General features: G+C 40.5%; 1 protein-coding gene across 3 annotated transcripts; it reads left to right on the top strand.

The window, feature by feature from the left end:
• The first annotated feature begins 1,336 nt into the window (after window positions 1–1,336).
• On the top strand, window positions 1,337–26,934 carry MKRN1 (makorin ring finger protein 1). 3 transcript variants are annotated; one of them, XM_081330526.1, is made up of 8 exons: window positions 1,337–1,573; window positions 12,502–12,630; window positions 14,021–14,241; window positions 18,008–18,234; window positions 23,117–23,331; window positions 24,024–24,067; window positions 24,591–24,729; window positions 25,951–26,934. In XM_081330526.1, exons 1-8 carry the CDS (start codon window positions 1,368–1,370, stop codon window positions 26,033–26,035), a joined length of 1,266 nt encoding a protein of 421 aa, XP_081186652.1. In that variant the 5' UTR covers window positions 1,337–1,367; the 3' UTR covers window positions 26,036–26,934. The 3 variants fall into 3 exon arrangements, with proteins under 3 accessions (XP_081186652.1, XP_081186650.1, XP_081186651.1); XM_081330524.1 differs by having other exon boundaries at window positions 24,024–24,134; XM_081330525.1 differs by lacking the exon at window positions 24,024–24,067.
• The last annotated feature ends 192 nt before the right edge of the window (window positions 26,935–27,126 follow it).

The following is a 27,126-nucleotide window of genomic DNA, read 5'->3' as shown; positions in this document are numbered from 1 at the left end:
TGCTCTTTAGAAGGCCAGAACCTGAAGCTAAAACTCAAATACTTTGGCCACCTGATGAGAAGGAAGGACTCACTGGAGAAGTGCCTAATGCTGGGAAAGGTTGAGGGCAAGAGAAGAAGGGGACGACAGAGAACGAGGTGGCTGGATGGAGTCACTGAAGCAGTAGGCGTGAGCCTAAATGGACTCCAGAAGATGGGAGATGACAGGAAGGCCTGGAGGAACGTTGTCCATAGGGTCGCGATGGGTCGGACACGACTTCGCAGCTAACAACAACAAAAAAAAACTAAATAGGGTTCTTGTGCTAATGAATGACATTATACAATTCTTAAGCTAAAATACATTTCACCAATTTGTGACTCATTGTGTTAATTCAGTCAATGTTGATTTATGGTTTAATGAAAATGCAAACTCAGGCAGCTGGATTTATATACTTATTAAATTAATTCATTTATTAAATAATTGGTTCTGAACGTATTCTATGAACTCAGATACTGTAGTTTTTAAACAACGTTTTGGAAAGTTTTTCAGCTCAGAATCTAAACAAATCCCAATGACCTAAGACAGGGGTCTTCAAACTTGGCCCTTTTATGACTTGTGGACTGAGGAATTCTGGGAGTTGAAATCCACAAGTCATAAAAGGGCCAAGTTTGAAGACCCCTGACCTAAGATCTGATTTTTTTTTCTTCCTACACGTATGCTAAATATGCACATACAGGCGCTGTATACACAGAATCTGCTTAAGTACATTGCCCAAGTTGCAACGCTTGTTTCTATTGCCTAAATGAGAATCCTTCCCCACGAGCCTGCACCTCGAGCGCACAACACGAAAGGCAACAGAAAACCACACGCCACGCTATTTCATTTTAGCACGTCAACCGGCCCGCCACGTGCAGACCCCTGACGGCTGCCGGATGTTTCCTTTCTCCTCCTCCTCCCCCCCCCCCGCAATTCCCGCATCCTTCTCCTCCTACTCCAGGGGGGTCTTCAAACTTGGCCCTTTTAAGACTTGTGGACTTCAACTCCCAGAATTCTTCAGCCAGTGTGCCTGGCGGAGGAATTCTGGGAGTTGAAGTCCACAAGTCATAAAAGGGCCCAGTTTGAAGACCCCTGTCCTACTCCCAATAGCTAACCGCAGGCCCTCCTCCATCACAGCGAGCGGGGCTCATCGAACAGCGACAAGGAGCAGAGCGCTCGACTTATTCCCGCCCCCTCCCCTCCCCTCCCCTCCAGGCGAAAAAGGGAAGGACAACCCGCCTCCTCTCCTTTTCGCTCCGCCCCTCGAGCTTTGCCCCGCCCCGTGCAACCAGCCGGAAGGATGCCTTCCCGGAAGTTCCGGCGGGGCCGTCGCTGTGTGGGGGTAAACAATAATGGCGGAGGCTGCGGTGGCCCCCGGTGGTGGCGGAGTAGCGGGAGCGACAGCCACGGCAGCCGTTGTCACGGCTTCCAGCGCTGGCGACTCCGCCACCACCCTCACCACCACGGCCTCCAGCCTCCCCACCGCCGAGCCTCAGCCCCCATCCGCCGGAGCCGGAGGGGGAAGCATCAGCTGTTGGACTAAGCAAGTCGCCTGCAGGTAACGTGCCGAGACGAGGGCGGCTGATGGCGCCTCTCGTGCCTCTTTTAATTCCAGCCCTCCCGGCCCTCGCTCGCCTTGGTGGGAGCCCGTCGACGCTCTATCTCCCCGCCGCCTGGTTTCTCTCGCCCGGAAGACACAAAACCAAGACTTCGGGCTCGCTTTAAGGTCATCTGCCCCGTCTGGCTGGCTTCCCTGGCGTTTTGTCCCTCTCTTTTGCGTAGAAAAAAAAAGCTGCTTTAAATCGCTCTTGCTCCCTTCCCTGCAAGTCTGGCTGGCTTGACTTTTTCTTTTTTTTTTTGCTTGCTGTGGTTAGTTATTGAAGCCAAGCTGACGGTTGCGAAAAGCGCAGGCAAAAGGGATTGCGATTGCGGTGGAGACTGAAGGAACCTGGGTCTGCCTCTTTTGTTTCCCTCGATGCCCTTCTCCAGGGGTAGGCAACCTCGGCTCTTTTATGACTCGTGGACTTCAACTCCCAGAATTCCTGAGCCAGCTATGCTGGCTCAGGAATTCTGGGAGTTGAAGTCCACGAGTCATAAAAGAGCCGAGGTTGCCGACCCCTGCCCTTCTCCTTTGGAGCTGGCGGGGGGCTTTTTCTCATTATCACGTGTCCTCCGCGATGGTTTGTTTTGATTACTACTTCACTACTGCAAATATTCCCTGGGCTCTCTGGAGTCCTTTGCATTTCTGCTTCTTCTCATCAGCCTTTCCTTAAGGACTGCTATGTTATTCGTAGGGCATCACTCTCGGCAGTTTAAGATTAAGAGTGTGATCTTTCATGGTGCCATTGTTCGTGGCTGCCAACAAACTACAGTAGTGCACTGCTTTTTGAGTTTAGCATTAAGGTCCCCAGGGGTGTTTTTTTTTTCCTCCCCCTTTCTTGATGCTGTTTCTCTTTGACCAAGGCAGCTGCAATCAGTATGTTTATTATGTGGAAACTTTTAACATTATAGTAATCAGACTCTGCAAACTCCTTTGGGATGGGCAAAGTAAAAAAAATAATGGCCGTGTAGTTGAAACTTCAAATTGGGCTGCATTCAAATTGCTATCATCTATAGAAATTATTAAAAAAAAGAATTAAGTTCATTTTTACGGTTTGATCATGTATAGAACTGGTTAACTTCTGACTTCTTGTGTAGTACTGTACCCTCAGGTAACATGAGTAGGGTAGTGTTATTTTGCTCACCAATTTAATATTCTTCAGAAGTGCCCAGGCCCCCTTATAGATATAAATTTAAATTAAATTCTTACTTTATGGTTGCAACATAGCCTTCATTTTTTCTACTGAAACCCATATATCTTAATTTTTTTTTTGGTTTTGTGCAAAAAGTCCAAAAGGGGCTAACTATTGTAAAATAAAATCTTTTTTTCCTGCACTCCTTCCTTTCCTTCCGTATTTTCTGTCACTTTTTCTTGTTTCAAAATCTAATAAAATTATTACCAAAAAGTGCCAAAACCCTATTCTGTTAATGTACATTATTGTTAGCCTTGAATAAGTGTTATCTTTTTATTGTTTATTCTGGCTTTGGATAGTATATTTTTCTTTCTTGATTTTGATTTTTTTAATTGCTTGCTACCAAAGTCACAAATTATGAGGGGGTAACTTTATAAATATCTTAAATAAATCCATAATCTAATAAGGTTTGAACTATCAGTAAGATTTGAAAACAAGGTATTAATACATTCAATATTTTAACTGGTGTTCTGGATTATATCTGAAGTTACTATATGACATTTGTCCTATGAAGGTCATCTGAAAATGTTACAAATATGCAAAATATATGAAACTTTGTTGCCTGGCTCTCTGTTGAGGTGCCAAGTTAAAAAAAAAATCTAAATGTAAGGAGAAATTGCATGTATTATGTCAGAGGGAAGAAGTTTAATCTGTGCTCCATTTTGTTCTTTAATAATGTGATAATGAATGCTGCAAGTGTTTTTCTTTTTTTCAGAATACACAAAAATATCAGAAATCATGTGCTGTGTGTGGCTAGAAAACTTCATAGGAAATCTGGACAATGAGACCAAGAATTTTCACAGTTTATCTTATTCATAAATTATAGGTTTAAACATGCATTTAGAGATTTTCCTCTTTCTTTCCAAACTGAATAAGGATGGATTCTTTTGGAATAATAGATGGTTTTATTAACATGGCTCTGGCTCTAATGAATTATGTCTTTTGGTGATCATGCTGAATCTTTTAGATAAAAGATTGTATTTAAATTTATCTTGAGTAGGTATTCTGAAATAGAGCATACTGTACACTTCATTCTTTTTTCCTGTATCTTAAATTATTAGGTTAAGTTCTCAGCGGCTGTGGTTTCTGAGTTTCTAATGGCTTGTATGAGTTGGCTTCTGCTTAAAAGTGGTCACCCAGTGTGAATCTGAATAAAGACCAATGTGTAATAATTAAGTCAGGAAATAATATAATTTCAATATTTTAAGCATAATTTCCTATGGGTGTTTGTTGCAGACTGAATTGGATACAATTCCCTGATGTAAATATCAGGGCAGCTTTTCTATGCTCCAATGAATACATAATGGTCAGGTAGCTAAAATGGGTCACAGCTAATTAAAGGGTATAGAATCAGAATCTATTTCACTACTCTTCAAAACTCCTTTTTTTAGAAACATAAAATCAGATGCAATTGATTTAAAATGACTACATGTAATGAACAGAGGATAAGAATCAGGTTAATTCTGTGTCACCTCAGGGTAAAGATCTATCAGTGAAGTTATTAAAAACATGAAATTTTACTATGTTATGGGTTCATTTTACGCTGTTGCTAAAATGAAGTTGATTTAACCAGCTGGCCTAAAGCATCTGTACAGAATACAAGATTAGGTTTGGAGTGGGCGTTGTTGAAATACAATCTGTACAGGTCAAATTGTACTTCACAAAAGATCGTTTGAAAGATTCGCTGTTCACTTCATATTTGACAATTGTAACATTTACTGAGTCTGACCTTGTGTGTATTTGTCTCATTGTGCTCAAACACTATATGAAAGATGTTGGGAAAGCCCATCTTCAAAGATTGTGAGGTGGAAATAATTAAAACTATTTACCGGTACATTTTTTCAGTTTTATATTCATAATTAGTGTGTATTACAAATTATTTGCTCTAGCATCATATCCTATTTCTAACTTCTCCCTTCCCAAGCACGTCTATTCCCCTGTTACTTATCTGTTAACAAAAGAGCTTTACTGAATATTATTGAGGTCATTTTCTAGCAGCAAATGTACATGTGCATTATCAGATTAAAGTAATGAAATCTCTGCAAGCAGCACATAATCCAAGTTAATGTTTCAATTAAATAGAAATTAGAAACAATGGAGTGCCTTTCACCCTTGGATGTATTGTGTATTTTAAAATACCAGACTAATTACTGCTACAATTATTTTGATACTTGTTTCTACAGAGGAATTTTAACTTAATAATAATGTAGCAAGTTTGACATAATGTGGTGATTCAATGAAAGGAATGTCCTAGTTTTTTTTATGCCTGGAAATTGCCATTGCAAGTTTGCAAATTAGGCAGTGACTCTTTTTATAGATAACCTTTGCAAATCAAATTGTTTGTAATACATGAAGTGGTAAACCAGGTATTTTGTGCACGTCATATTATTTCATTGTACTAATGTGTGAAAATGGCTTACTGTGTAGATAGATTTTTTAAATAGATGGCTAGGATGGGTTTAAGTGACACATCTCTACGTAATACATTTTAAGTGCTAGTGTCCCACTTTATTTCACTCAGACCTCGCACTTCACAGCTCCCAACATTCCCTTCATGCCCAACTCCTTTGTGGTTGAGCATAAACACAAAGGGATAGGAGCTGCTGAAAACCTTTTAAAAAAATTGATTATATGTCATCAAGTCATTCTTGACTTCTAGTGACCACATAGCAAATTTTTGTCCTTGATAATCTATGCTTAAGGTGGACTTTTCAGCTTTTCATCGTACTCATCATTTTTGCTACTGAGTCCATCCACCTTGCTGCTGTTTTTTTTCTCTTCCTTTCCTTCCACCATTCTTAGAATTAGAGCCTTTTTCCAGGGAGCTACCGTCTTCACATAATGAGTCTGAAGTAGGAAAAAGTTTATTACTATTTCAAAATTAATTTTTATTTGAAGAGATTTTTAGAGAGCAAAAACAATACAAATTAAAGATTAGAAAAGTAAAGAAAACTGATAGGTGAGTAAATACACAAGAAAAAGAAAAGAAAATATATATATAAGGAGCAGTTTCTGATCTTATTTACACCAGTTATAAATGCATTTATATTTTATTCCATCTGTTTCTATAGCTATATCATGGTTCCTTTCCCTATTCTGATATAAAAACTACCGTATATTTTTTTCTGTTTTCAGCAAAAATTCTGTAAAATCACTAAGTGTAGTTGTCTTTTTCTTAGGCATGTCAATTTGGCCATCTCTGCAAATTCTGTCATTTTCATTCCTTTATTGTATTTCACAGTTGTTTCACCTTTGTGCATCTAATAATTTCACTGCAGATACTATGTACAAAAACAATCTTCTGGAGGCTTTTTGTATTCTGTTCTTGTTGTTGTTGTTAGTTGCGAAGTCGTGTTCGACCCATCGCGACCCTATGGACAACGTTCCTCCAGGCCTTCCTGTCCTCCACCATCCTCCGGAGTCCATTCAAGCTCACACCCACTGCTTCAGTGACTCCATCCAGCCACCTCATTCTCTGTCGTCCCCTTCTTCTATTGCCCTCAATCTTTCCCAGCATTAGGCTCTTCTCCAGTGAGTCCTTCCTTCTCATTAGGTGGCCAAAGTATTTGAGTTTTAGCTTCAGGATCTGGCCTTCTAAAGAGCAGTCAGGGTTGATCTCCTCTAGGACTGACCGGTTGGATTGCCTCGCAGTCCAAGGGACTCGCAGGAGTCTTCTCCAGCACCATAGTTCAAAGGCTTCAATTCTTTGGCGCTCAGCCTTTCTTATGGTCCAGCTTTCACTGCCATACATTGCAACTGGGACATTCTGTTCTAGTCTCAACAAAAAAACTCCTCTGGTTTCAGTTTAATATTAATCTTTAAATTTTTTGAATCTCTATGTGTATTTGAATTCTAGCTAATACAATGACCCTTCATGTTTTCCACATTTCCATCATGTTTGAATTACCTTTATACAATCTAGAAAATGTTTCTGGTGTGATTTTACAATGGTTTTAATGAAATTTATATAATACAGTATATATTCTGAATTCAAATATTAATAAACAGTGGACAAGCCAGAAATTTTGTTACTGCTGGAGGAAATTCAGTGGTGAAAAAAGTAAGGTTCTGCATTTAGGCAAGAAAAACCAAATGCACAGGTATAGTATAGGTGGTACTTGGCTGAATAGTACTGGTAGTAACTGTGAGAGGGAACTCTGAATCCTAGTGGACGATCATCTAAATATGAGCCAGCAGTGTGCTGCAGCTGCCAAAAAAGCTAACAAGATGCTAGGTTGAATTAACAGAGTTGTGAATCCTTCGGGAGAAGGGCGGTATAGAAATTAAATTAAATAAAAGTATTAATACCACTTTACAATGCCTTGGTAAGGCCACACTTGGAATACTGCATCCAGTTTTGGTCACCACGATGTAAAAAAGATGTTGAGACTCTAGAAAGAGTACAGAGAAGAGCAACAAAGATGATTAGGGGACTGGAGGCTAAAACATATAAGGTATGTCTAGTTTAATGAACAGAAGGACGAGGGGGGACATGATAGCAGTGTTCCAATATCTCAGAGGCTGCCACAAAGAAGAGGGAGTCAAGCTATTCTCCAAAGCGCCCGAAGGCAGGACAAGAAGCAATGGATGGAAACTAGTCAAGGAGAGAAGCAACCTAGAACTAAGGAGAAATTTCCTGACAGTTAGAACAATTAATCAGTGGAACAACCTGCCTCCAGAAGTTGTGAATGCTCTCAACACTGGAAGTTTTTAAGAAGATTGGAAAACCATTTGTCTGAAATGGTATAGGGTTTCCTGCTTGAGCAAGGGGTTGGACTAGATGACCTCCAAGGTCCCTTCCTACTACTACTACTACTACTACTACTACTACTTCTTGTTCTTCTTGTTCTTGTTCTTCTTCTTCTTCTTCTTCTTCTTCTTATTATTATTATTATTATTATTATTATTATTATTATTATTATTATTATTATTATTATTGACAGCCATATGTGAAATACTATCAAGGTGCAATCATTAGGTGTTCTGTACTAAATGCATTTTTAGCAATGGTCAGTGTATTGATTTAATTAAGAGAAGAAACACATTTTCTCCCTTTTAGAGGATCAATGCAATTCTATTAAGCAGTGGCTTTAAAACATCCTAGGTTAATGGAATATTTGGAATATTGCATCCTAGCTTAATGGAATTTTTCCTAGCAATTCAACTGCTAAAGAAGTAGTAAGAAATTATGCATATGGGTCATGATCTCAGGAGTGCACATGTAAGCGACAAAGGTGTTCCAGCAGATGCTGTATTCCCAATACTAGGCAGGTAAACTAGCTCTTAGAGGAATTTGTCTGATTTCTTGATATGTATATATTTTATTACACAAAACTCAGTAAATTTCCAATGGAACTGAGTTCTGTTGGGAATGACTCAGGCTTTGATTATTTCAAGCTCAAACTATTGTGGCGTGTTCTGCCTGGGGATACCTTTGAAGGCTGCGTAGAAACTTCAGTTAGTATAAAATGTAGCTGCCCACTTCCTGGTGAGTAAGAACCACTTTAACAATATAACACTTTTATGAGTGATTCATCACTTGCTAAATGATGATCCACTCAAATTTAATGTGCTAGTATTTATATATAAAGCCCTATTTAGAAATATTGTGGTGTTTGAATGGCTTTTTCTTGACTTTTCCAGGGACCTGGTTTAAATTTATTGTAAAAGTTTTAACTGGCATATTTTGAATTTTAGAGGATGCATATTTTGAACCTTAGGGGATTATGTGTTTCATGCACTGATTAGGCAGTATATAAATTTCTGCAATAAACTTGTAAGAATTGCAGTTTAATGAGATATTCTGAAATCATAAAGATAAATTCTTAGTTACATTAAGTCTCATCAGATTAAGGTGTCATTTGATTAGCAATCTGAAGTGAATCTTTTTTACATTTCCTTTCATTTGTTTTTTCATGTGTTTTGTAAAAATTTTATTTAAATCGTGGTGACACTATCTCTAATTCAGACATGTCAAACTCGTGATATCGGGCGACATATCAAGACTGTTTTGCCATTGCCGGCAATGGGGTGGGCATGGCTTCTGCATGACACATCCAGCCTACGGGGCAGCAGTTTGACACCCCTGCTCTAATTTGTTAATTTTAGGTATGCAATCAAATGACCCTTTGGGCAACATTGACAACAGTGAACTATATATTAAAATTGATATATTAAACTTCTGTCTCAAATTTAGCTCTTTGTTAATTTCTTCAAATTGCAGTTAGATATTTAAGGATGCCAGTACATTCAGGAGTGTTGAAGAAAGTGCTGTAACATCTGCCTTTAGGAAGAGACTTACAGCTTTGAGAAAAATATATTTTTAACTGATGGCAAAATTTGTTTTGCTGCATGAAAATAGAGGGTATTTCTGGATTTCATAGTTTTTCCACCTCTTTAACTAAGAAGACTTTTCAGCATTCTATAACAGGGCCGTGGCCTATTCATGACTAGGCCACGCGAGCGGTGGGCCTGTGCGCATGCACACACAGTGGTGCAGCTCAACTTGCGCAAGTCAAGCTGTGCTTGCGTGCACGCCACCCCACCACTTGCACGGCCCAGTTCTCGTCTCCCCTCTCCCCACTGGGCCACCAAGCTGCAAAAATTGGGTACTGCTATTCTTTAAGATATGTAGCTTTTTTTAAAAAATGAGTATTTTTCACACTTGGGAAGTTAAGTCAACAGATCTTTAGGGACTGAATCTGTACTTATTTTCTATTATATAATATTGACACTGCTGTGTACAGCTGTCTGACATATTTTAAATTCAAGATATGCTGTTTCAACCTAACAAGTATTCCAATACTGTTCAATCTTAGTAGAAATATTTCTAGCTCAAATATAGGATTGGATGTGTCAAAGTGCCTCTGATAAATTTGGGAGAAGGTATGTCAAGCTTGAAATATTTTGCACATCTGTGCTATTCCATGGTTTCCTTTTTTTGGCTGGATTAAAATAGTAATATATTCATTGCTATTAGCTTTTCATTTACTGATTTTGCAAATAGCTATATTTTAACAAAATAATGGTGACTGTTAAGACAGACTGCACATGACATGAATGACTTTAATAAAATGCAAATCTGCGTTTAAAAGCATACAAATTACAGTTTAGGGTGGAAGGGCAAAATTGCCAGAAGAGTAAAAAACAAGAACCAGACTATGTAGATATGAACTTGACTGATTGATTCTGTTCACTTACAAGTTCTCTGGATGAACTGCTCATCTAAAGCACCCATAAGCTGCGAACTATAAAAATAAGTAGCATAATACAAAAAATATTAAATTCTTAACTGGCCCATAATTCAAACATCTTAACATTTTGAAATCATGGAATGTCCTCAGTAAAAACATAGCATTATGGGAGGCTGTCTTGAGAGAATATTCTGTAAGTGTTGGATATTCCACAACTCTGCCTGCCTCTGGAATACATATGTCACAGGGGTTTTTTCAATGTAGATTTATTTTCTACATGGAAAAGGAAATGCAGACAATTTGATACTAAATAGAATTTGTTGATTGCCCATTATTACTGTTATCATGAGACTACCATAGTTTTTCTTACTGGTCAAGAGTTCTAAAAAAGGGGTGTTTTCTAATAGAGTCACTTTTCAGAGTGAGATGGGTGTTCTATAAATTTAATAAATAAATATAAAATTAGGCAACATCCAGTTCCAGCATTCTCCCCATTCCCGAGCACAAAAGATCACACACAATGCTTAGGCAGTCCTCAACTTACAGACACAATTGGTTCTGGAATTTCTGTCATACGTTGTCGTGTTCATAAGTCATCCCATGGTCAGACTTGATTTTATGGCCATTTTTGCCATAGTGGAAGTTGAGTCACACAGTTGTAAGCGCAAATCTAGATCAACCAATGGCATTTTTGTGCCAGTTAGGTTGCATTGCACTGCATCACCTTGCATTCTTACATGCTTCCCACATCCACTCAAGACACATGAGCAACTCTATATCTATGGTCATGTTCTACACAACAGTTATATTAGTTTTGACAAAGATGCTCAACTGATAGAAAATGTATTTGTTGCCATTCTAGAATTTTTATTATATTCGTCATTGCTTTGCAAAAATAATGTGAGAGATTTTATTTGTCTCAATCATCTCACTTTATTTAGTCTTTGACTTAGAAACATAGTTGGGACTGGAACCTCCATCACTAAACAATGTGGTTGTTAAGTCATCATGTGACCATGACCAATTTTATGACCTTTTTGCCACAGTCGTTAAGTGTATCTGGCTTCTCCAATTGACTTTGCCTGTTGGAAGCTGGTTGGGAAGGAACCCTAACCCTGTTATATTTTGCTATTAAATTGTTAATTTCTGAATAAAGCTTATTGCCTATTGTGATACTTTTTAAAAATTTGACCGTACTCATCTGGTTTACACACTTTCTTTTTAATTCTGCGCGCCATCCCACCTTATTCTTTCTTATCTTTAGTTTGTATAATTTTCTTGGAAAATAATTTTCAAAGTTTGAATTAATTGCTGCCTTGCTGCTCCTTTTTACAATATGAATCCTGCAACAAAAAGGCATGCATTTTACTCAGATAAATATAAATCCCACTCTAGGGCAGAATGTCTGTGTCTTAAACTACAGGTAGCCCTTGAGTTACAACAGCAACTGAGACTAGAATTTCTATCACTAAATGGTTGTAAACTGTGACATCATTCACACTCATTACTTAGCAATGGCAATTCCAGCAGTTCCAGGCAGGAACTGTAGAGCACAGGCAATTCTACAGGCAGGAGAATCCTGTCGGTGCACTGTTAAGTGCAGGCAGGTGAAAAAGCAGTGAGAGAAGAAGAAGCAGCTTGCAACTTCCTGCTGGTTTCCCAGTTGACTTTGCTTGTGGAAAGCTAGCAAGGAACATTGGAAATCATGTTCACATGATTCCTGTATGTGTTTATGCAATTTTCAGCCACAGGCTGCAGTAGTGGCCATTGGTTTAGTTGGCTGTAAAATGTCGTTAAAAATCCGTGATACACTAATTATCAATACTAGAGCCTGGTGGCGAACCTTTTTGAGACCGAGTGCCCAAACTGCAACCCGAAACCCACTTATGCATCGCTGGGTGCCGTGGGCGTGGCCACCAAGTGAGCAATGCTCCAGCAACCCGATCTGGGTGTCGGGGGCCTGCAAAATTGGCTGGGGGTGGGGAGCAAAATCACTCTGCAGCCCTAGATCTGGGCAGCAGAAGCATTTTGCAGGCCTCCAATGCCCGGATTGGGCTGCTGGAGCATCGTAAAATGATCGGCCGGGGGGGCGTGAAATTGCTCCAGAGGCTTACCTGAACTCGTGCTGCAGCTGCCTCCACCATCCAGCCTGGATCCGCCCAGCTCTTGCAGCTGCTCCCTGACTCTCAGTGCAGAGAGAGAGAGAGAGCAAGAGCGCAGGAGCACGTGGAGAGCATGTGGGGCAGCCTGGCCCTGCCTCGCTCTTGGGTGATGGCGCGCATGCCCCCAGGGATGGCTCCACGTGCTGCCTGTGGCATGAGTGCCATAGGTTCGCCACCCCTGGCCTATAATGACTAAAATGTTGAGTTCAGCACTCCAGAACATTAGGGTTATTATTCAGGAATGTTTGCAATTTGTTTTCCTCAGGCATGATGGAATTCCATTAAAACTACATAATAATCTTTCTGGTTCAGCCATATTTACAAATTTATGTCTTTCAGATATTTCATGCATGGTGTTTGCAAGGAAGGGGACAACTGCCGTTATTCCCATGATCTCTACACTACTCACTCTGGCATGGTGTGTAGGTATTTTCAGCGAGGATGCTGTGCTTATGGAGATCGTTGCAGGTATAGAAATCCAGCTGTATGTTCTATGTGTTAACAAGGAGCAAATTCCTGCTATTTATGGCTATTCATCCGCAGTGGCTTTTAAAAGAAATGAACAAGTTTTAGTTCAATGAATGTGATAAACTATGGGTAAGCCTGATCATGGAAGTTGCACATTACCCATCTCAGGTGTTACCACCAATGCTGATGTAGTAGCAGATTACTCAGTATAGTGGGAGCAGCAGTACTACTGTACTAATAAGCAAAGAATGGGATTGTGATTTGTGGTGCTACAATCAAATGGTTTCCCATCACTGAGAATCTTATGTAGTGTGTTATACAGATACATTTTATATTCTACAGAAGCTTGTGCAGATACTGAGAAAAAGACTGTTAAGTAGAATTTTAATCATAAACTGAACTTGGAAATATAATGTTAAAGTGAGACTACTGTGTTTATAATTGCCTTCTAATTGCTGTTTTCTGTATAGCACAAAACTTTTATAGGAGTCATGTAGGAAGCAGGATCACAACAAAACTGCTATGCCCTATTTCATGCTAGCTTTGTCTAACCTGATACCTTCCATCTGGGATGCCTCTCTAAAGTCACTCAAACCCACATCTTCCACAAATGTAAACGATGCTCCGGGGTGCCAAATATGTGGAGATCAACAAGACAGAGAAAATTGACTATCTCTCAAAAGTTCACATGTCTAATTCAACAACCATATTTGTTTTCAAATAATCGATTGGTGAACAGTCTACATGTAGAGTAATAAAGTATATATTCTTTAATGCAAATGCAGTCATCGCAAAGGGGCTCAGGAAGAATGATATATAGTACTCTTATATGCGTGCAAATTTCTTCCTCCTGTTTTTGTGATGTAAAAAAATATATCAAAACACAATGCAGAAATGTACTTAAGATGAAATAATTGGAAGCAGAGAAGGAAGAGAATTCCTAGGGTAGAATTCGGTACAGTAATGAGTGGAAGTCCACAAATATGATGGGAATGCAGATTCATTTTCTCTCACTGACCTTCAAAATCTGCTTTAGAGACCTTTTAGAACAGATTTTGATTTCCCAATAATTGCTTTCTCTTACTGATCAAAAAAGTTGATAAGTGGATTGTATCGTTCACATATTTTCCCCTCAAGGGCAGTTATATCTGGTGGCTCTTCCAGCAGTACAGAGCGCTAGAGAAAATATTTATCTCGGTGAAGCTTAACAAGTCACTTCAAAACACATTGTCCAATAATTATTTGAGACCACTTCCAAGTATTTTAATGAACTCTCTTTCTCATCCCCCTTCTATATACCGTAATGCATTTCTGATTCTTTGAAGCAATTTCTTTTAACTGGAATTCACACAGCATTATTTTTGCAATTTCTGTCTTTGGTCCTTATCAGATATGAACATACCAAGCCATTGAAAAGAGATGAAACGACTACTGTGAGTCCAGTTGCAAAAAACTATCCTTCGGCCTCAACAGATGTGACCCCGTCTCCTGGAACACTTGAAGTGAGCAGCGGTGAGACTGAAGACAAAGAGCTGGCAGCTGCAGGAGCTGGGGCTGAAGATTGGGTGAATGCTGTGGAGTTTATTCCTGGGCAGCCGTATTTTGGTCGTGGTAAGTTGATTCATTGTAATAGAAATAAATGTTCATTGCCAATCATGGCATCTTTTTGTGTGTGTTCCTAGACTGAGTATCTAAGCAAGAGCGGTATTCATTTGAACAGTTGTTCCGCTTTGTGTTATAAGCTGCCTTGTAATAAATCACACACTGACTTATGGGTTCCTTCCCAATCGTGCCAGTGAGGGCAGTGCCTCCCTATGGTCCATTTAGTTCAGCACAATTAGCCAGCCATCTGTTGTGGTCTGAAGGTGCCAAACATTCTAGGGGGACCTTTAAATTGCATATTCATTGAAGAAAAGTCCACTGAACTCAGTCACCTAAAAAAAACATATCTAATATAATAACAAATGAGTGTAGGCAGCAAGAAGAAGTTATATATGGAAAATAGTGTTGCAGTCTCCAGATTTTATCAGCTAGCAGGCATTTGCCTTTCTGTATTATTTGCCTTTCTATAGTTTAGAGTTATATAGAGAATACAAATTTCTCCAAGAATTTATCCCTTCTTCTGTTAGGAATATTTTCCTTATCCAAGTGATAGGTGTTCTTTTTCAAACTGAAGTTGGTACTTTTTATGTGTGAAGTGAAAAACATTGTAGTCTCTGAGGATCACAGGGACTAGAACCATTAATTTAATTTAATTTAATGAACCATAATGCCTTTTTATCTTTAGAACCTCAGCAAACCACCATTTCTTCTCCTCTGAGGATTAAGTGTAATCTGATACCAGCAATATCTGATAGAATTTATGGATCAAATGCAGAATTATTCATTTGTACTTCAAACTTAAAATATCAGTTCTGATGATTAGGCTTCTTTGATTCTTCCCTATGCCCAATTTTTGTAGTGCTTTGCTTAATTAAAAATCTAGCAAACACACAAGCTTGCACTTTGTATTATTCCAAATATTTTAGTTGGTTCTAATAATTTATCACCAGGTGTAACTTTTGGATTTTTGGCCACATATATAGCAAAAGCAATAGCACTTAGACTTTACAGCCCTCTTTAAGTGGTTTACAGAGTCAGCATATTGCCCTCAACAATCTGGGTCCTCATTTTACTGACCTCAGAAGGATGAAAGGCTGAGCTGGTGAAAATCCAACTGCCAAACTGCTGGCAGTCAGCAGAATTAGCCTGCAATACTGCATTCTAACCACTGCACCACCATGGCTCTTAAACCTAGCTGTGATTGTTTTTCATGTTATTTTAAACTTTCAGTACAGGTGGTCCTTGGTTTATAACTGTTAGCTTAATGATGGCTTGAATTCAACAACAGTCTCTGAAAACGTCAGTTATAACCCAGATTTGAAGTTACAACTGTCGACTAATCCCTGCAATCATGTGATTGCAATTTGAGCACTTGGAATTGGTACAATTAAAACCAGTTGCATCATCCCACACTCATGTGATCATAATTTGTGAGGTTTTTTGCCAGTTTCAGACAAAAAAAAATCTGGGTGTATATATCATTGGTTGAGATGGATTTGTACTTATTGTATGTCCATGTGACTTGACTTAAACCAATGGTAAAAATGATCATCAAATTGGGTCTGACAAGTTCAAATTCCAATCCCAATTGTCTTAGAAGGTTGAGGACTATGTGTTTTACATTTATGTTGTTCAGATGATTATGGTATTAATCAGATATTCTAATGGCCTAAATTGTTCAGCTTGCTTCTTATGACTAAGCTTTTTTTTTGGTGTGTAAATCTTGTTGAATGGCCTTTGTTCAAGTAATTTCTTTAGTCCAATCAAGCTGTTGATTAATAACTCTCTTTACTGCCCTGTATATAACTTCCAGTTGTCAGCACTTCTCTAATAATATGTTTACTTCTCTAATGACATGTTTAGGAAGGAACACAGCCATAATTTGTTACATATTACTACTCAAGTCCTGGACACAACCAAATAGCGCAAAAATGCATGTTGTGAACTACAGTCATGGCCAAAATTGTTGGCACCCCAGAAATTTTTTCAGAAAATCAAGTATTTCTCACAGAATAGTATTGCAGGAACACATGTTTTGCTATACACAGGTTTATTCCTTTGTGTGTATTGGAACACAACAAAAAAAGGGAGGAAAAAAAGCAAATTGGACATAATGTCAAACAAAACTCCAAAAATGGGCTGGACAAAATTATTGGCACCCTTAAGTTAATATTTGGTTGCACACCCTTTGGAAAAAATAACTGAAATCAGTCGCTTCCTATAACCATCAATAAGCTTCTTACACCTCTCACCCAGAATTTTGGACCACTCTTCCTTTGCAAAGTGCTCCAGGTCTCTCTTATTGGAAGGGCACCTTTTCCCAACAGCAATTTTAAGATCTCTCCACAGGTGTTCAATGGGATTCAGATCTGGACTCATTGCTGGCCACTTCAGAACTCTCCAGCGCTTTCTTGCCATCCATTTCTGGGTGCTTTTTGACATATGTTTGGGGTCATTGTCCTGCTGGAAGACCCAAGATCTCGGACTCAAACCCAGCTTTCTGACACTGGGCTCTACAGTGCGACCCAAAATCCTTTGGTAATCCTCAGATTTCATGATGCCTTGCACACATTCAAGACACCCAGTGCCAGAGGCAGCAAAACAACCCCAAAACATCATTGAACCTCCACCATATTTCACTGTAGGTACTGTATTCTTTTCTTTGTAGGCCTCATTTCGTTTTTGGTAAACAGTAGAATGATGTGCTTTACCAAAAAACTCTATCTTGGTCTCATCTGTCCACAAGACGTTTTCCCAGAAGGATTTTGGCTTGATCAAATACATTTTGGCAAACTGTAATCTTGCTTTTTTATGTCTCTGTGTCAGCAGTGGGGTCCTCCTGGGTCTCCTGCCATAGCGTTTCATTTCATTTAAATGTTGATGGATAGTTTGCGCTGACACTGATGCTCCCTGAGCCTGCAGGACAGCTTGCATTCCTTTGGAACTTGTTTGGGGCTGCTTATCCACCATCCGGACTATCCTGCGTTGCAACCTTTCATCAATTTTTCTCTTCCATCCATGACCAGGGAGATTCGCTACAGTGCCATGGGTTGCAAACCTCTTGATAATGTTGCGCACTGTGGACAAAGGCAAATCTAGATCTCTGGAGATGGACTTGTAACCTTGAGATTGTTGGTATTTGTCCACTCTTGGAGAAGTCATTAGGCTAGGGGTTCACCTAGTTTTTCCACCCTGCACTGTGAATGTTTCCATCTTATGTTCAATTAAAACATGACAACAGCTAATGTTTGTGTAGTATTATTTTAAGCAGACTGTGTTTTTCTATTGTTGTGACTTACATGATGTTTAGAGCGCATTTTATGGCCAATTCATGCAAAACTCCACGTAATCCCAAAGGGTTCACATACTTTTTCTTGCAACTGTAGTTGGCTAAATATTTAAAAGGTGGTTGTTCTACATGTCAGTCTGTACAAATGCAAAATCTGCACATTAGCATATCTCCATGCTTTTCACATGCAGTGCAGTATGTACCTTCTTAAATGTTTCACTTGGAATGGACCACAGAACTAAATAAGTATGTTTTCATGTCCTTTATGTTTTTGAAATACATTAAAAAAGATGTTTCATGTTTCAAATAACTCTTTTAAGATGGCATGTTTTTGGGTGGAAAACAAGAAAGCGTGATAGAGGACTAACCTGTAGCTATTTTCCTTAAAATAATTTGTATGATTACATTTTTATTTAAAAAAAAAGGCTACTCAGGCTCTACCATTCAAGAATCAAATACTCTGTTTCTTCATTCTGATTGCTCCAGCTGCTCCTTCCTGCACTGAAACTCCTCTGCAGGGAATGGTAATTGAAGAGGAATATGAAAAACAGCAAACCAGCTTAGAGATGAAGAAACAACTATGTCCCTATGCTGCAGTAGGAGAATGCCGTTATGGAGAAAACTGCGTATATATTCATGGGGATATTTGCGACATGTGCGGCTTGCAAGTCCTCCATCCCTCTGATGCTGCACAGAGATCATTACATATAAAGGTAAGTGGGAAAAATAAGTGACATAACTAGTTGGCTAACAAAAACCGTAGAAACATTTGAATTATTGCAAAAGGTTTCTCAGGTCCAGAGAAGAGCAGGAAAATGATGACGGGGGGGGGATGAAGGCTAAAACGTACTAAGAACGGTTAAAGGAATTGCGTACATCTAGTCTAATGAAAAGAAGGACATATGGGAACATGATAGCACTGTTGCAGTATTTGAGAGGCTTCTACAAAAACAAGGGGGTCAAACTATTTTCCAAAGCACCAAAAGAACAAGAAACAGTGGATGGAAAATAACCAAGGAGAAAAGCAACCTAGAACTAAGGAGAAATTTCCTAACGGTGAGAGCTATCAACTAATGGAATAGCTTACCTTTAGAAGTGGTGGGGGCTCCATCACCTGAAGGCGTTCAAAAAGAGATTGGACAACCATTTGTCTGAAGTGGTACAGGGTCTCCTGCTTGAGCAGGGAGTTGGACCAGAAGACCTCCAGGGTCCCTTCCAACTCTATTATTCTATGTTTTATTCTGTGTTCTAAATCTTTCTTATCATAGGTCCAAGCAAGTGACTGATGGCCTGGGTATGTTGCTGTGCAGAGTTTGGGCAGAATGCTTTAGGGCAGGGGTGTCAAACTCAATTTCATTGAGGGCCGCATCAGCATTGCGGTTGCCCTCAGGGGGCTGGGTGGGTGTGGCCTGGGTGGGCGTGGCCTACTGGGTGGGCGTGGCTAGAGTGCATATGGACTACTGGGTGGGCGTGGCCAGCTTACATCATTCGCATCAAGGGTGTCTATGGGGGCCTGGGCAGGAGTGGGACAGATCTGAGGGTCTCTGGCAGAAGGAGGGTCTCTGGGCCAGGGCTAAGGCAGAGGGGGCCATTCCCTCACTGTTTCCAGGATGGCTTCGCGGACCACATGAAACCACTTCGCGGGCCGGATCCGGCCCCCAGGCCTTGTGTTTGACATGTCTGCTTTAGGGTTAACTGGGGCCAGTGCAAAGAAAACTAAAGCAGGGTGATACTGCTCTGTGCCTTGAAAAGGTGTCCCCCAATTCAATCTAATCCAATATGCTGTAATGTGAATTGGACCTAATCTGACATTGGGTTGTTCTACAGCTAGTTGTTTTATAGTAAGAGGGCTATTGCAAAATAAGTCAACTCCAAGTCTCCATCCCCTCGCTTCCCCCAGAGCATCTCTTCTTAGTTGGACCCAATAGATAGGGAAATTCTACCTGCAGAGAACAGTACCAAAGGTAATAAAGCGACTAAGACATAATAACTAGCTCTCTGGCATCGGATCTGGAAACCTACTGGCACCTAGTACTGTCTCCCTGAAGGATAGGGATCATTCGACTAAACTTGCTAATGCAGGTTAGCAAAAGGACTGCCAGTGGCAGTTTATGGATCTTCCTCAACAAGAACCCCATGTAAAGCAAACTGTTCTGCTATCAGTGCATTCTGATTTAGGTAAGATCATACCTGGAAGGTCAGACAAAGCTGATCAAAGGCCCTTCTGGTCATAACAATAGCCATAGCATTTAGACTTATATACCGCTTCATAATGCTTTACAGCCTTTTCTAAGCGGTTTACAGAATCAGCAGATTGCGCCCAACAATCTGGGTCCTTATTTTACTGACCTTGGAAGGATGGAAGGCTGAGTCAACCTTGAGTCGGTCAGGATCAAACTCCTGGCAATCAGCAGAATTAGCTTGCAATACTACATTCTAACCACTGCACCACCACTGCTCATAGCAGCCACCTGCTGCAATAGTAGGAGTGATTGGTCCTGTGCCTGCTCTTTTGGGAATACACCCTGTCAAGAACAATATCCATGGATCCCAAATCTTTCTGTACTTATAGTATCTCTGTCTCCCAGGATTCAGTCCTAGTCTGCCCATAGACTGGGGTAAGTTTGAGTACCATCAGTATATTGACGATATGAAACCACAAACCAATGGATTGTATTTCCCAATAACTTTAGATAAATATTAAGCAAGATGGGGGAGAAGGACAGTCCTAGGGTGTCCTGCAGTGAAATGCCAAAGGCTTGATCTGTCTTTCCAAAAAAAAATTGGACTTAGCTACTAAGGCAGAAGAAGAACTGCTGCCAAACTGTGCTCCTAGTTGCCAGTCCTCAGAGAAGATCCAAAAGGATGCTATGGTCAATGAGATTAAATGCTATTAAGAGCCTTGGTGGAGCAGTGGGCTAATGCCTCCTTAAGTAACACCAGCTGCCTGCAATTAGTGCAGGTTCGCATCCCACCAGGCTCAAGGTTGACTCAGCCTTCCATCCTTCCGAGGTAGGTAAAATGAGGACCCAGATTGTTGGGGGCAATAAGCTGACTTTGTAATAATGCCGCTTGGGGGGGGCGCGCAAAAGCCCTAATAAGCAGGCATATACATAGAATGAAGGCTATTGCTAAGCACATTGGTTTGTGCTTAAATTGTAAGCCGCCCTGAGTCTTCGGAGAAGGGCGGGATATAAATGGGATTAAAATAAAATAAAATAAAATAAAAAATATTAAGAGTTCCAACAGGACCAAGAGAAAAGCACTCTTTAGGTCTGTTGCAGAGTGGTTAAAGTTGCTTCTGTGCTGCATGCAGCCCTGAATCCAACTGAAAGGTTTCCAGATAAACCATCTGATCCAGAATAGCCATATAGCAAGATGGTTTCTGCATTTGATAATTCTCGCTTTCCTAATTGTTCCTTTGAGGAGGTGAGATAAACTACTTGGTGATATATTGCTTTCTAAGATTCTTAGAAAATAAAATATTTTCATAACCTGTCATCTGTATGGGATACATAAGGCTATGTTTCCCCTTTGAAATACATTGAAGCAATAATTGGGAAAATGTGTATTTTAAGTTTACAGACTTTAAAATATGCAAAACTCTTTCCAAGTGACTGTGTATATCATTACTGCATTTTAAATTTTAGTGAGAAACTTATATAAAGTGAATTTCAATGATAATAGGCAGGACCAAATTTTTTTAAAAAAAATAAATGGAAGAACTACAGACAAAGCATATCAAGAATAAATGCTTGTGAGAAATGATATGATTTTGAATATCCTTCTGAAATGTGGTAATAATTCATTTTATCCAGCTTCTAGATTTTATCCAGTTTCTCCTTAACCGTATGTCATCACATTATTATGGTCAGTGAATGTTAAATGTGATTCTCCAGTACAGGTTAATTCATATTTTTTTTAAAAAAAATAGTTCAGACCTAGAGAGATGAAATACATGATTATACCTTTTATAGAACTGGGCTGCAAATGAAAACAAAGTGAGATTTATATTAAAGTCAATCACTATCCCCAACCTTATCATATGGAAGACACAACACAAAAGAAAGATACAATATTCTTGTATCCAGGATGCATAGTTTCAGTTTAATCACAGCAATTAGGTGGATATGTGTCATTTCCATTGATTTGGAGGGATAAAGGAATAAATATGAATATGAGATAGTTTGGCTACCTGTTGCCATTTTTCACATTTACAATTGTGAAAACTAAATTGTAAATAGCTATGCAAGGGAATTGTTATGTTACATGCATTTTATATATTACCAGTCATGTTTCTACTGAAAAATAAGCAACTTATAGTAAAACTGTATTTTATTTCAGTATTTACCGTATATACTTGAGTATAAGCCGACTCGAGTATAAGCCGAGACCCCCAATTTCACCCCAAAAAACTGAAAAAAGTTATTGACTCGAGTATAAGCTGATCCGCCGTTTTGCAAGCCTCCGCCGCTGGCGGAGGCTGGATCCGCGCTCTGCAAGCCTCTGCCGCCAGCAGAGGCTCAATCCGCCATTTTGCAAGCCTAAATACACAGGAATACCCTGTGTGGCCGCGGCTCTCGGGGAAGCCCTGGCTGTCCGCTTCCTCGCTCCACGCTGCCATTCGGGGCCCGTGCGTTCCCCGGGCAAATCGCGGCGCCCAGCAGGCGAGGAAACACGCCCGCTCCAGTTGCCCCCCCTTCCCTCAGGAGACGCGAAGCAAGTGACCGCCCGGAGCTTACCGAGGACTTGCGCGCGGCCGAGGCTTCGGTGCTTCCAGGATCGCGCGCACCTCTCCCAAGCCGCCGCCGTCCGGAGACCTGCCGAAGTTTGGGGAGGTTTGGGGAGGTGCGCGCGCACCTCCCCAAACCTCCCCAAACGTCGGCAGGTCTCCGGACCTCCGCGCCCTGCCTGCCTGCTTCTTTCCGCTGCGGAAAGAAGCAGGCAGGCAGGGCGCGGAGGTCCGGAGACCTGCCGACGTTTGGGGAGGTTTGGGGAGGTCCCCAAACGTCGGCAGGTCTCCGGACCTCCGCGCCCTGCCTGCCTGCTTCTTTCCGCAGTGGAAAGAAGCAGGCAGGCAGGGCGCGGAGGTCCGGAGACCTGCCGACGTTTGGGGAGGTGCGCGCGCACCTCCCCAAACCTCCCCAAACTTCGGCAGGTCTCCGGACGGCGGTGGCTTGGGAGAGGTGCGCGCGATCCCGGAAGCACCGAAGCCTCGGCCGCGCACAAGTCCTCGGTAAGTTTTTTTGTTGACTGGAGTATAAGCCGAAGTGGAATTTTTCAGCCCAAAAAGTGGGCTGAAAAATCGGCTTATACTCAAGTATATACGTTAGTTCTTTCTTCAGGAGAACTAAAAAAAAATCTAAAAACCTAAAAAAAACACCCCAAAGATAAGGTGCTCTGGATTGTCACTCTTTCCATGCCCAGGGCACTTTATAATCTGAAATACTTAAGGAAAAATGACTTTTGAAGTTGCTTAGCGACAGAGAAGAGCATTGTAGAAGTTGTAGACCTCTCAAATGCTTTCATGATGATTTTTCTCCAAATTTGACTTTATGATCAGATAGTGTCAGTTTCCTCTCCTTTCCTTCACAGTCTTGCATCGAAGCGCATGAAAAGGACATGGAGCTCTCCTTTGCAGTTCAGCGTAGTAAAGACATGGTGTGTGGAATCTGCATGGAGGTGGTATATGAAAAAGCCAATCCCAGCGAGCGTCGATTTGGGATTCTATCCAACTGCAATCATACTTACTGTCTCAAGTGCATTCGCAAGTGGAGGAGTGCTAAACAATTTGAGAGCAAGATCATAAAGTGAGGCACTTCCCCATGTCCATTGTGCTTTGTTTCTTGGGGAGAATTAGTATTTTGTGTGAACTGGCAACTTCGTCCCTCTTTCATCCCAAGACTGCATTTAATACATAAGTAATGTTACCATTCAGCATTGAGGGTTTTTTGGATCTATTTTCTGACCTCAGTACTCTTGACTGGTCAGCAAGGTCCACTGAGTTTGAATGTTAAGTCATACATTTTTGTTGTTGTTAAATGGAAGCAACCTGCTGTTCTGTTGGTTGCTGTACAAAATCACTTGGGTTCAAATGGTGCAAGAGACAGAAACTCCAAACATGTGTTTCTTAAGTCTTTTCTCGTTCATTACTGAGCCAGTGGCCCATTCCTTTTTAAAATCTGCTTGGAAAAACAAAACCAAACCAATATGGACATCCAAGAAAACTAAGTTACAAAAATAAATTTATTTATATCTAAAGAAAAATGAGTCTGTGTGTGAAATGTTTTTCCCCTTCATGTTCTTTGAAAACCTCAATCAATGCCTTGGGTTGGGGTTTTTTTTTTGCGGGGGTGTGGGGGGGAGAGTTTTAAATTGTTTAAGAAATGCAATAGACTGGACAGAGATACGATAGACTGCTTGTAAAGGTGGTTGTATGTCTGTACTGAGAATGGCGCCCCTGTCATGTAGAATTTTGCAGTGCAGTCTGTTCGTTTCCCAGGTCCTGCCCAGAATGTCGGATCACATCTAACTTTGTCATTCCAAGTGAGTACTGGGTGGAGGAGAAGGAAGAGAAGCAGAAACTCATTCAGAAATACAAGGAGGCAATGAGGTATGAGCATTGCAGCCTCGAACCGAATTTGACTGCAGAGGTTAAGCGCGTACATGGAGAAAAGTGTTACCTGAAGTTTTCTCATGCCTCCTTCCCACCCCACCCTATGAGATGCATCTTTAACCATGAACAGATGCATGCTGTGTACACAAGTAACCTTTGTGCCAAATAGCCTCATGTGCTGTTCCCTTATTCACTTGGTTACAATTTAGCCATAAATAATAGCACATTTTATTCTGGAGTGTTTCCTCTGCATGCACCTATCCATACGCACACCTTTTCAGTATGCACATCCACATAATCCACTGTGTTAGGTATGTTAATTAATTTAACATGGTTTCCGCAACAAGCAGTCTTTCTTTTTAAAGAAAAAGTCACCTGGCTTATAAAGCAAATACAGTACTGAAATCTGATTGGCTATGCTGTGAGTAAGGGTTGCGATATTTTCCTTTCCAGCAACAAGCCATGCAGGTATTTTGATGAAGGCCGTGGGAGCTGCCCATTTGGAGGGAACTGTTTTTACAAACACGCATATCCTGATGGCCGCCGAGAGGAGCCCCAAAGGCAGAAAGTGGGAACTTCAAGTAGATACAGAGTAAGTCCCACTGCTTTGTTGATTTTTTTTTTCTTTGCAGATAGAAAAGTTTTGAATTAGGCTTTTGAAGATAGCTGAATATAAACTATTTTGAAGTACAGGATGGGGAGGGGGCATCAAACGAATAACTTTGTGAAGCAAAAACTTCATAACCTCTTGTGATTTTTTTTCTTGCACCCTTTTTTTGACTGTTTTTAATCATGAAGAGGTAATCAGCCTAAAGTCCAGGATCATGTAATGGGCATGTTTATATGTAACAGCCAAATCAGAGCAGTGCCAATACTATATTTTTATGTTGAATGACTTGACTTGACTTGAAAGGCTGACTTGAAAGAATAGTTGATGATTATTGTGAAATATGCATTCTACATAAATGTTAGTTTAGTGCTACATAAAATAATGTATCTAGTCCCCCTTAATTATAAAATGGTGGCTAACAATGTAGCTTTAATATTTTTATTTTATTTTAAGAAGGATCATGTAGTCCTCCTTTGAAAGCAATTGTATCAAGATTAGCAAGAGAGTCTTCCCACCAACTCTAAATTAGTAAGAAAGTAAGAAGACCTGACTAGCCCACCCACAAGACTGCAACCTCTTAGGTCTGCATTGTGGTCAGCTAAGGACTTGATTATCCCCTTCCATCATCTCTTGTTTGATGTTTCTTGACACGGTTGAAAACAGATCCAAAGGTACCTCCTGTTAGGTAGATTGCAGGCTTGTTACAGTGTTACTGTGTTTGTCTGTTTTCAGGCTTCGCCTTTGACACAGAAGTACACCTTGCATGCAAGTATGCAAAATCTCTGCCCAACCGATAAAAAGTTACAAAAAATGTCAAGATCATGGTTATATTTTTATGATCCTAATTTCTTGCATGGGTATCTGCAGAGTTTTTTCTTTGACTTTCAGACACTGATAGCATTAGAGAGGCAATCTTGACACCCTAATCAGGGGTCCCCAGCCTTAGCAACTTGAAGACTTGTGGACTTCAACTCCCAGAATTCTGGAAGTTGAAGTCCACAAGTCTTCAAGTTGCCAAGGTTGAGGACCCCTTCCCTAAATAATGCCCCTCAGTCGAAAGATACCAAGCTTTCCCAGTTTTATTCAGTGTTTGAGGAACAAGGAGTATTGGAGCACCAGCTGTAGGAATCGTCTACACCAGAGAACTGGGTTTGTTTGGCTAATGGCGCTCGTGTGAGGCCAGTAATTCTGCTCTACTTGTAGGCTCAGCGGAGAAATCGATTCTGGGAATTCATTGAAGAGAGGGAGAGCAGCGATCCCTTTGAGAATGATGAGGATGAGGTGGTGACCTTTGAGCTGGGTGAAATGCTTCTCATGTTGCTGGCGGCAGGAGGCGATGATGACCTAACAGACTCCGAAGATGAATGGGACTTGTTTCATGATGAGCTGGAAGACTATTATGATTTGGACCTATAGCACATCTTTGTGGTGTTTTGGACTGTCTGCTCCATTTTTTCCCCTCCCGGGCAGCAGCTCTTTTTCCTGTGGTGTTGTGGCAGTGCCTGTGTTTTTCTCCTAGGCAGGCCTATCAATTCCAGGCGCTGTTGTTGTAATAACTCCCCCCCTCCCCCCTGGTCCCCAAAATCTGTCTCCTTTTCCCTCCCCCTCCAACCTGTTCCCCTTTCTAAGCCCTAGGAGTGTGTTTCTTTTTCTGTTAAAACAAAATGACATGAAATAAACCTTTAAAACGTTAGGGTTTTTTTTGTAAAAATGAATTTAACTGTCAGACAGTTAGATTAGACTTGTTGCTTTATATCTGTGTTCCTGACAGGATTCACCCAGTTCCAGGGTTCAAATGTTTACAGGACTTCCACACTCATCTTTAAGAGCCCAGATACAAACTTGAGAACACTGGCTGTACGGCGGGGGGGATGGGCAGAGGTTGGCCAACTGCCTTGTTCCACAATAAGAGACTCTGAAAACCAATTTTCCTACTTCAGATTTCAGGCCAGCACATATTTTCTTGGCTGGCTTTAGCTCCATTCCAACCCCCCCTCATGTACATGTGTTCATTTGTGGTTTTGGTCTCTTGTTTACTTGCACATTTACTATTTACTACTGTGTAACCAGAACCATGTGCGAATGTTCCGGTTTTTACTGTTTGGCATGAAAGGCAAATGTGTTTGTGTGTGAAAGGAGAACTTTCTATGTATGTATATACAAATAAAATACAGAGTTGTATCCCAAGGGCTGGGCAACTTGGTATATGTGTGTATTAAACCCTTTTCCTCTATTCTCTCATCCCCTTCTTTACACAAACCTTTTGGTGCATGATATCTTAACATTCAACTGGATTTTGAAATGAATGTTGTGGTCTCAGCAAATTCTGTGGAAATGGTCTTTAAAACAACTAATAGAGTAGACACTTCCTTATTGACA

Source organism: Vipera berus (genome assembly GCF_964194415.1).
Source record: "Vipera berus genome assembly, chromosome: 6".
In the NCBI taxonomy this organism is placed as follows: Eukaryota; Metazoa; Chordata; class Lepidosauria; order Squamata; family Viperidae; genus Vipera; species Vipera berus.
The sequence above is the reverse complement of the archived record's forward strand: the minus strand, read 5'-3'. Positions and strand labels throughout refer to the sequence as shown.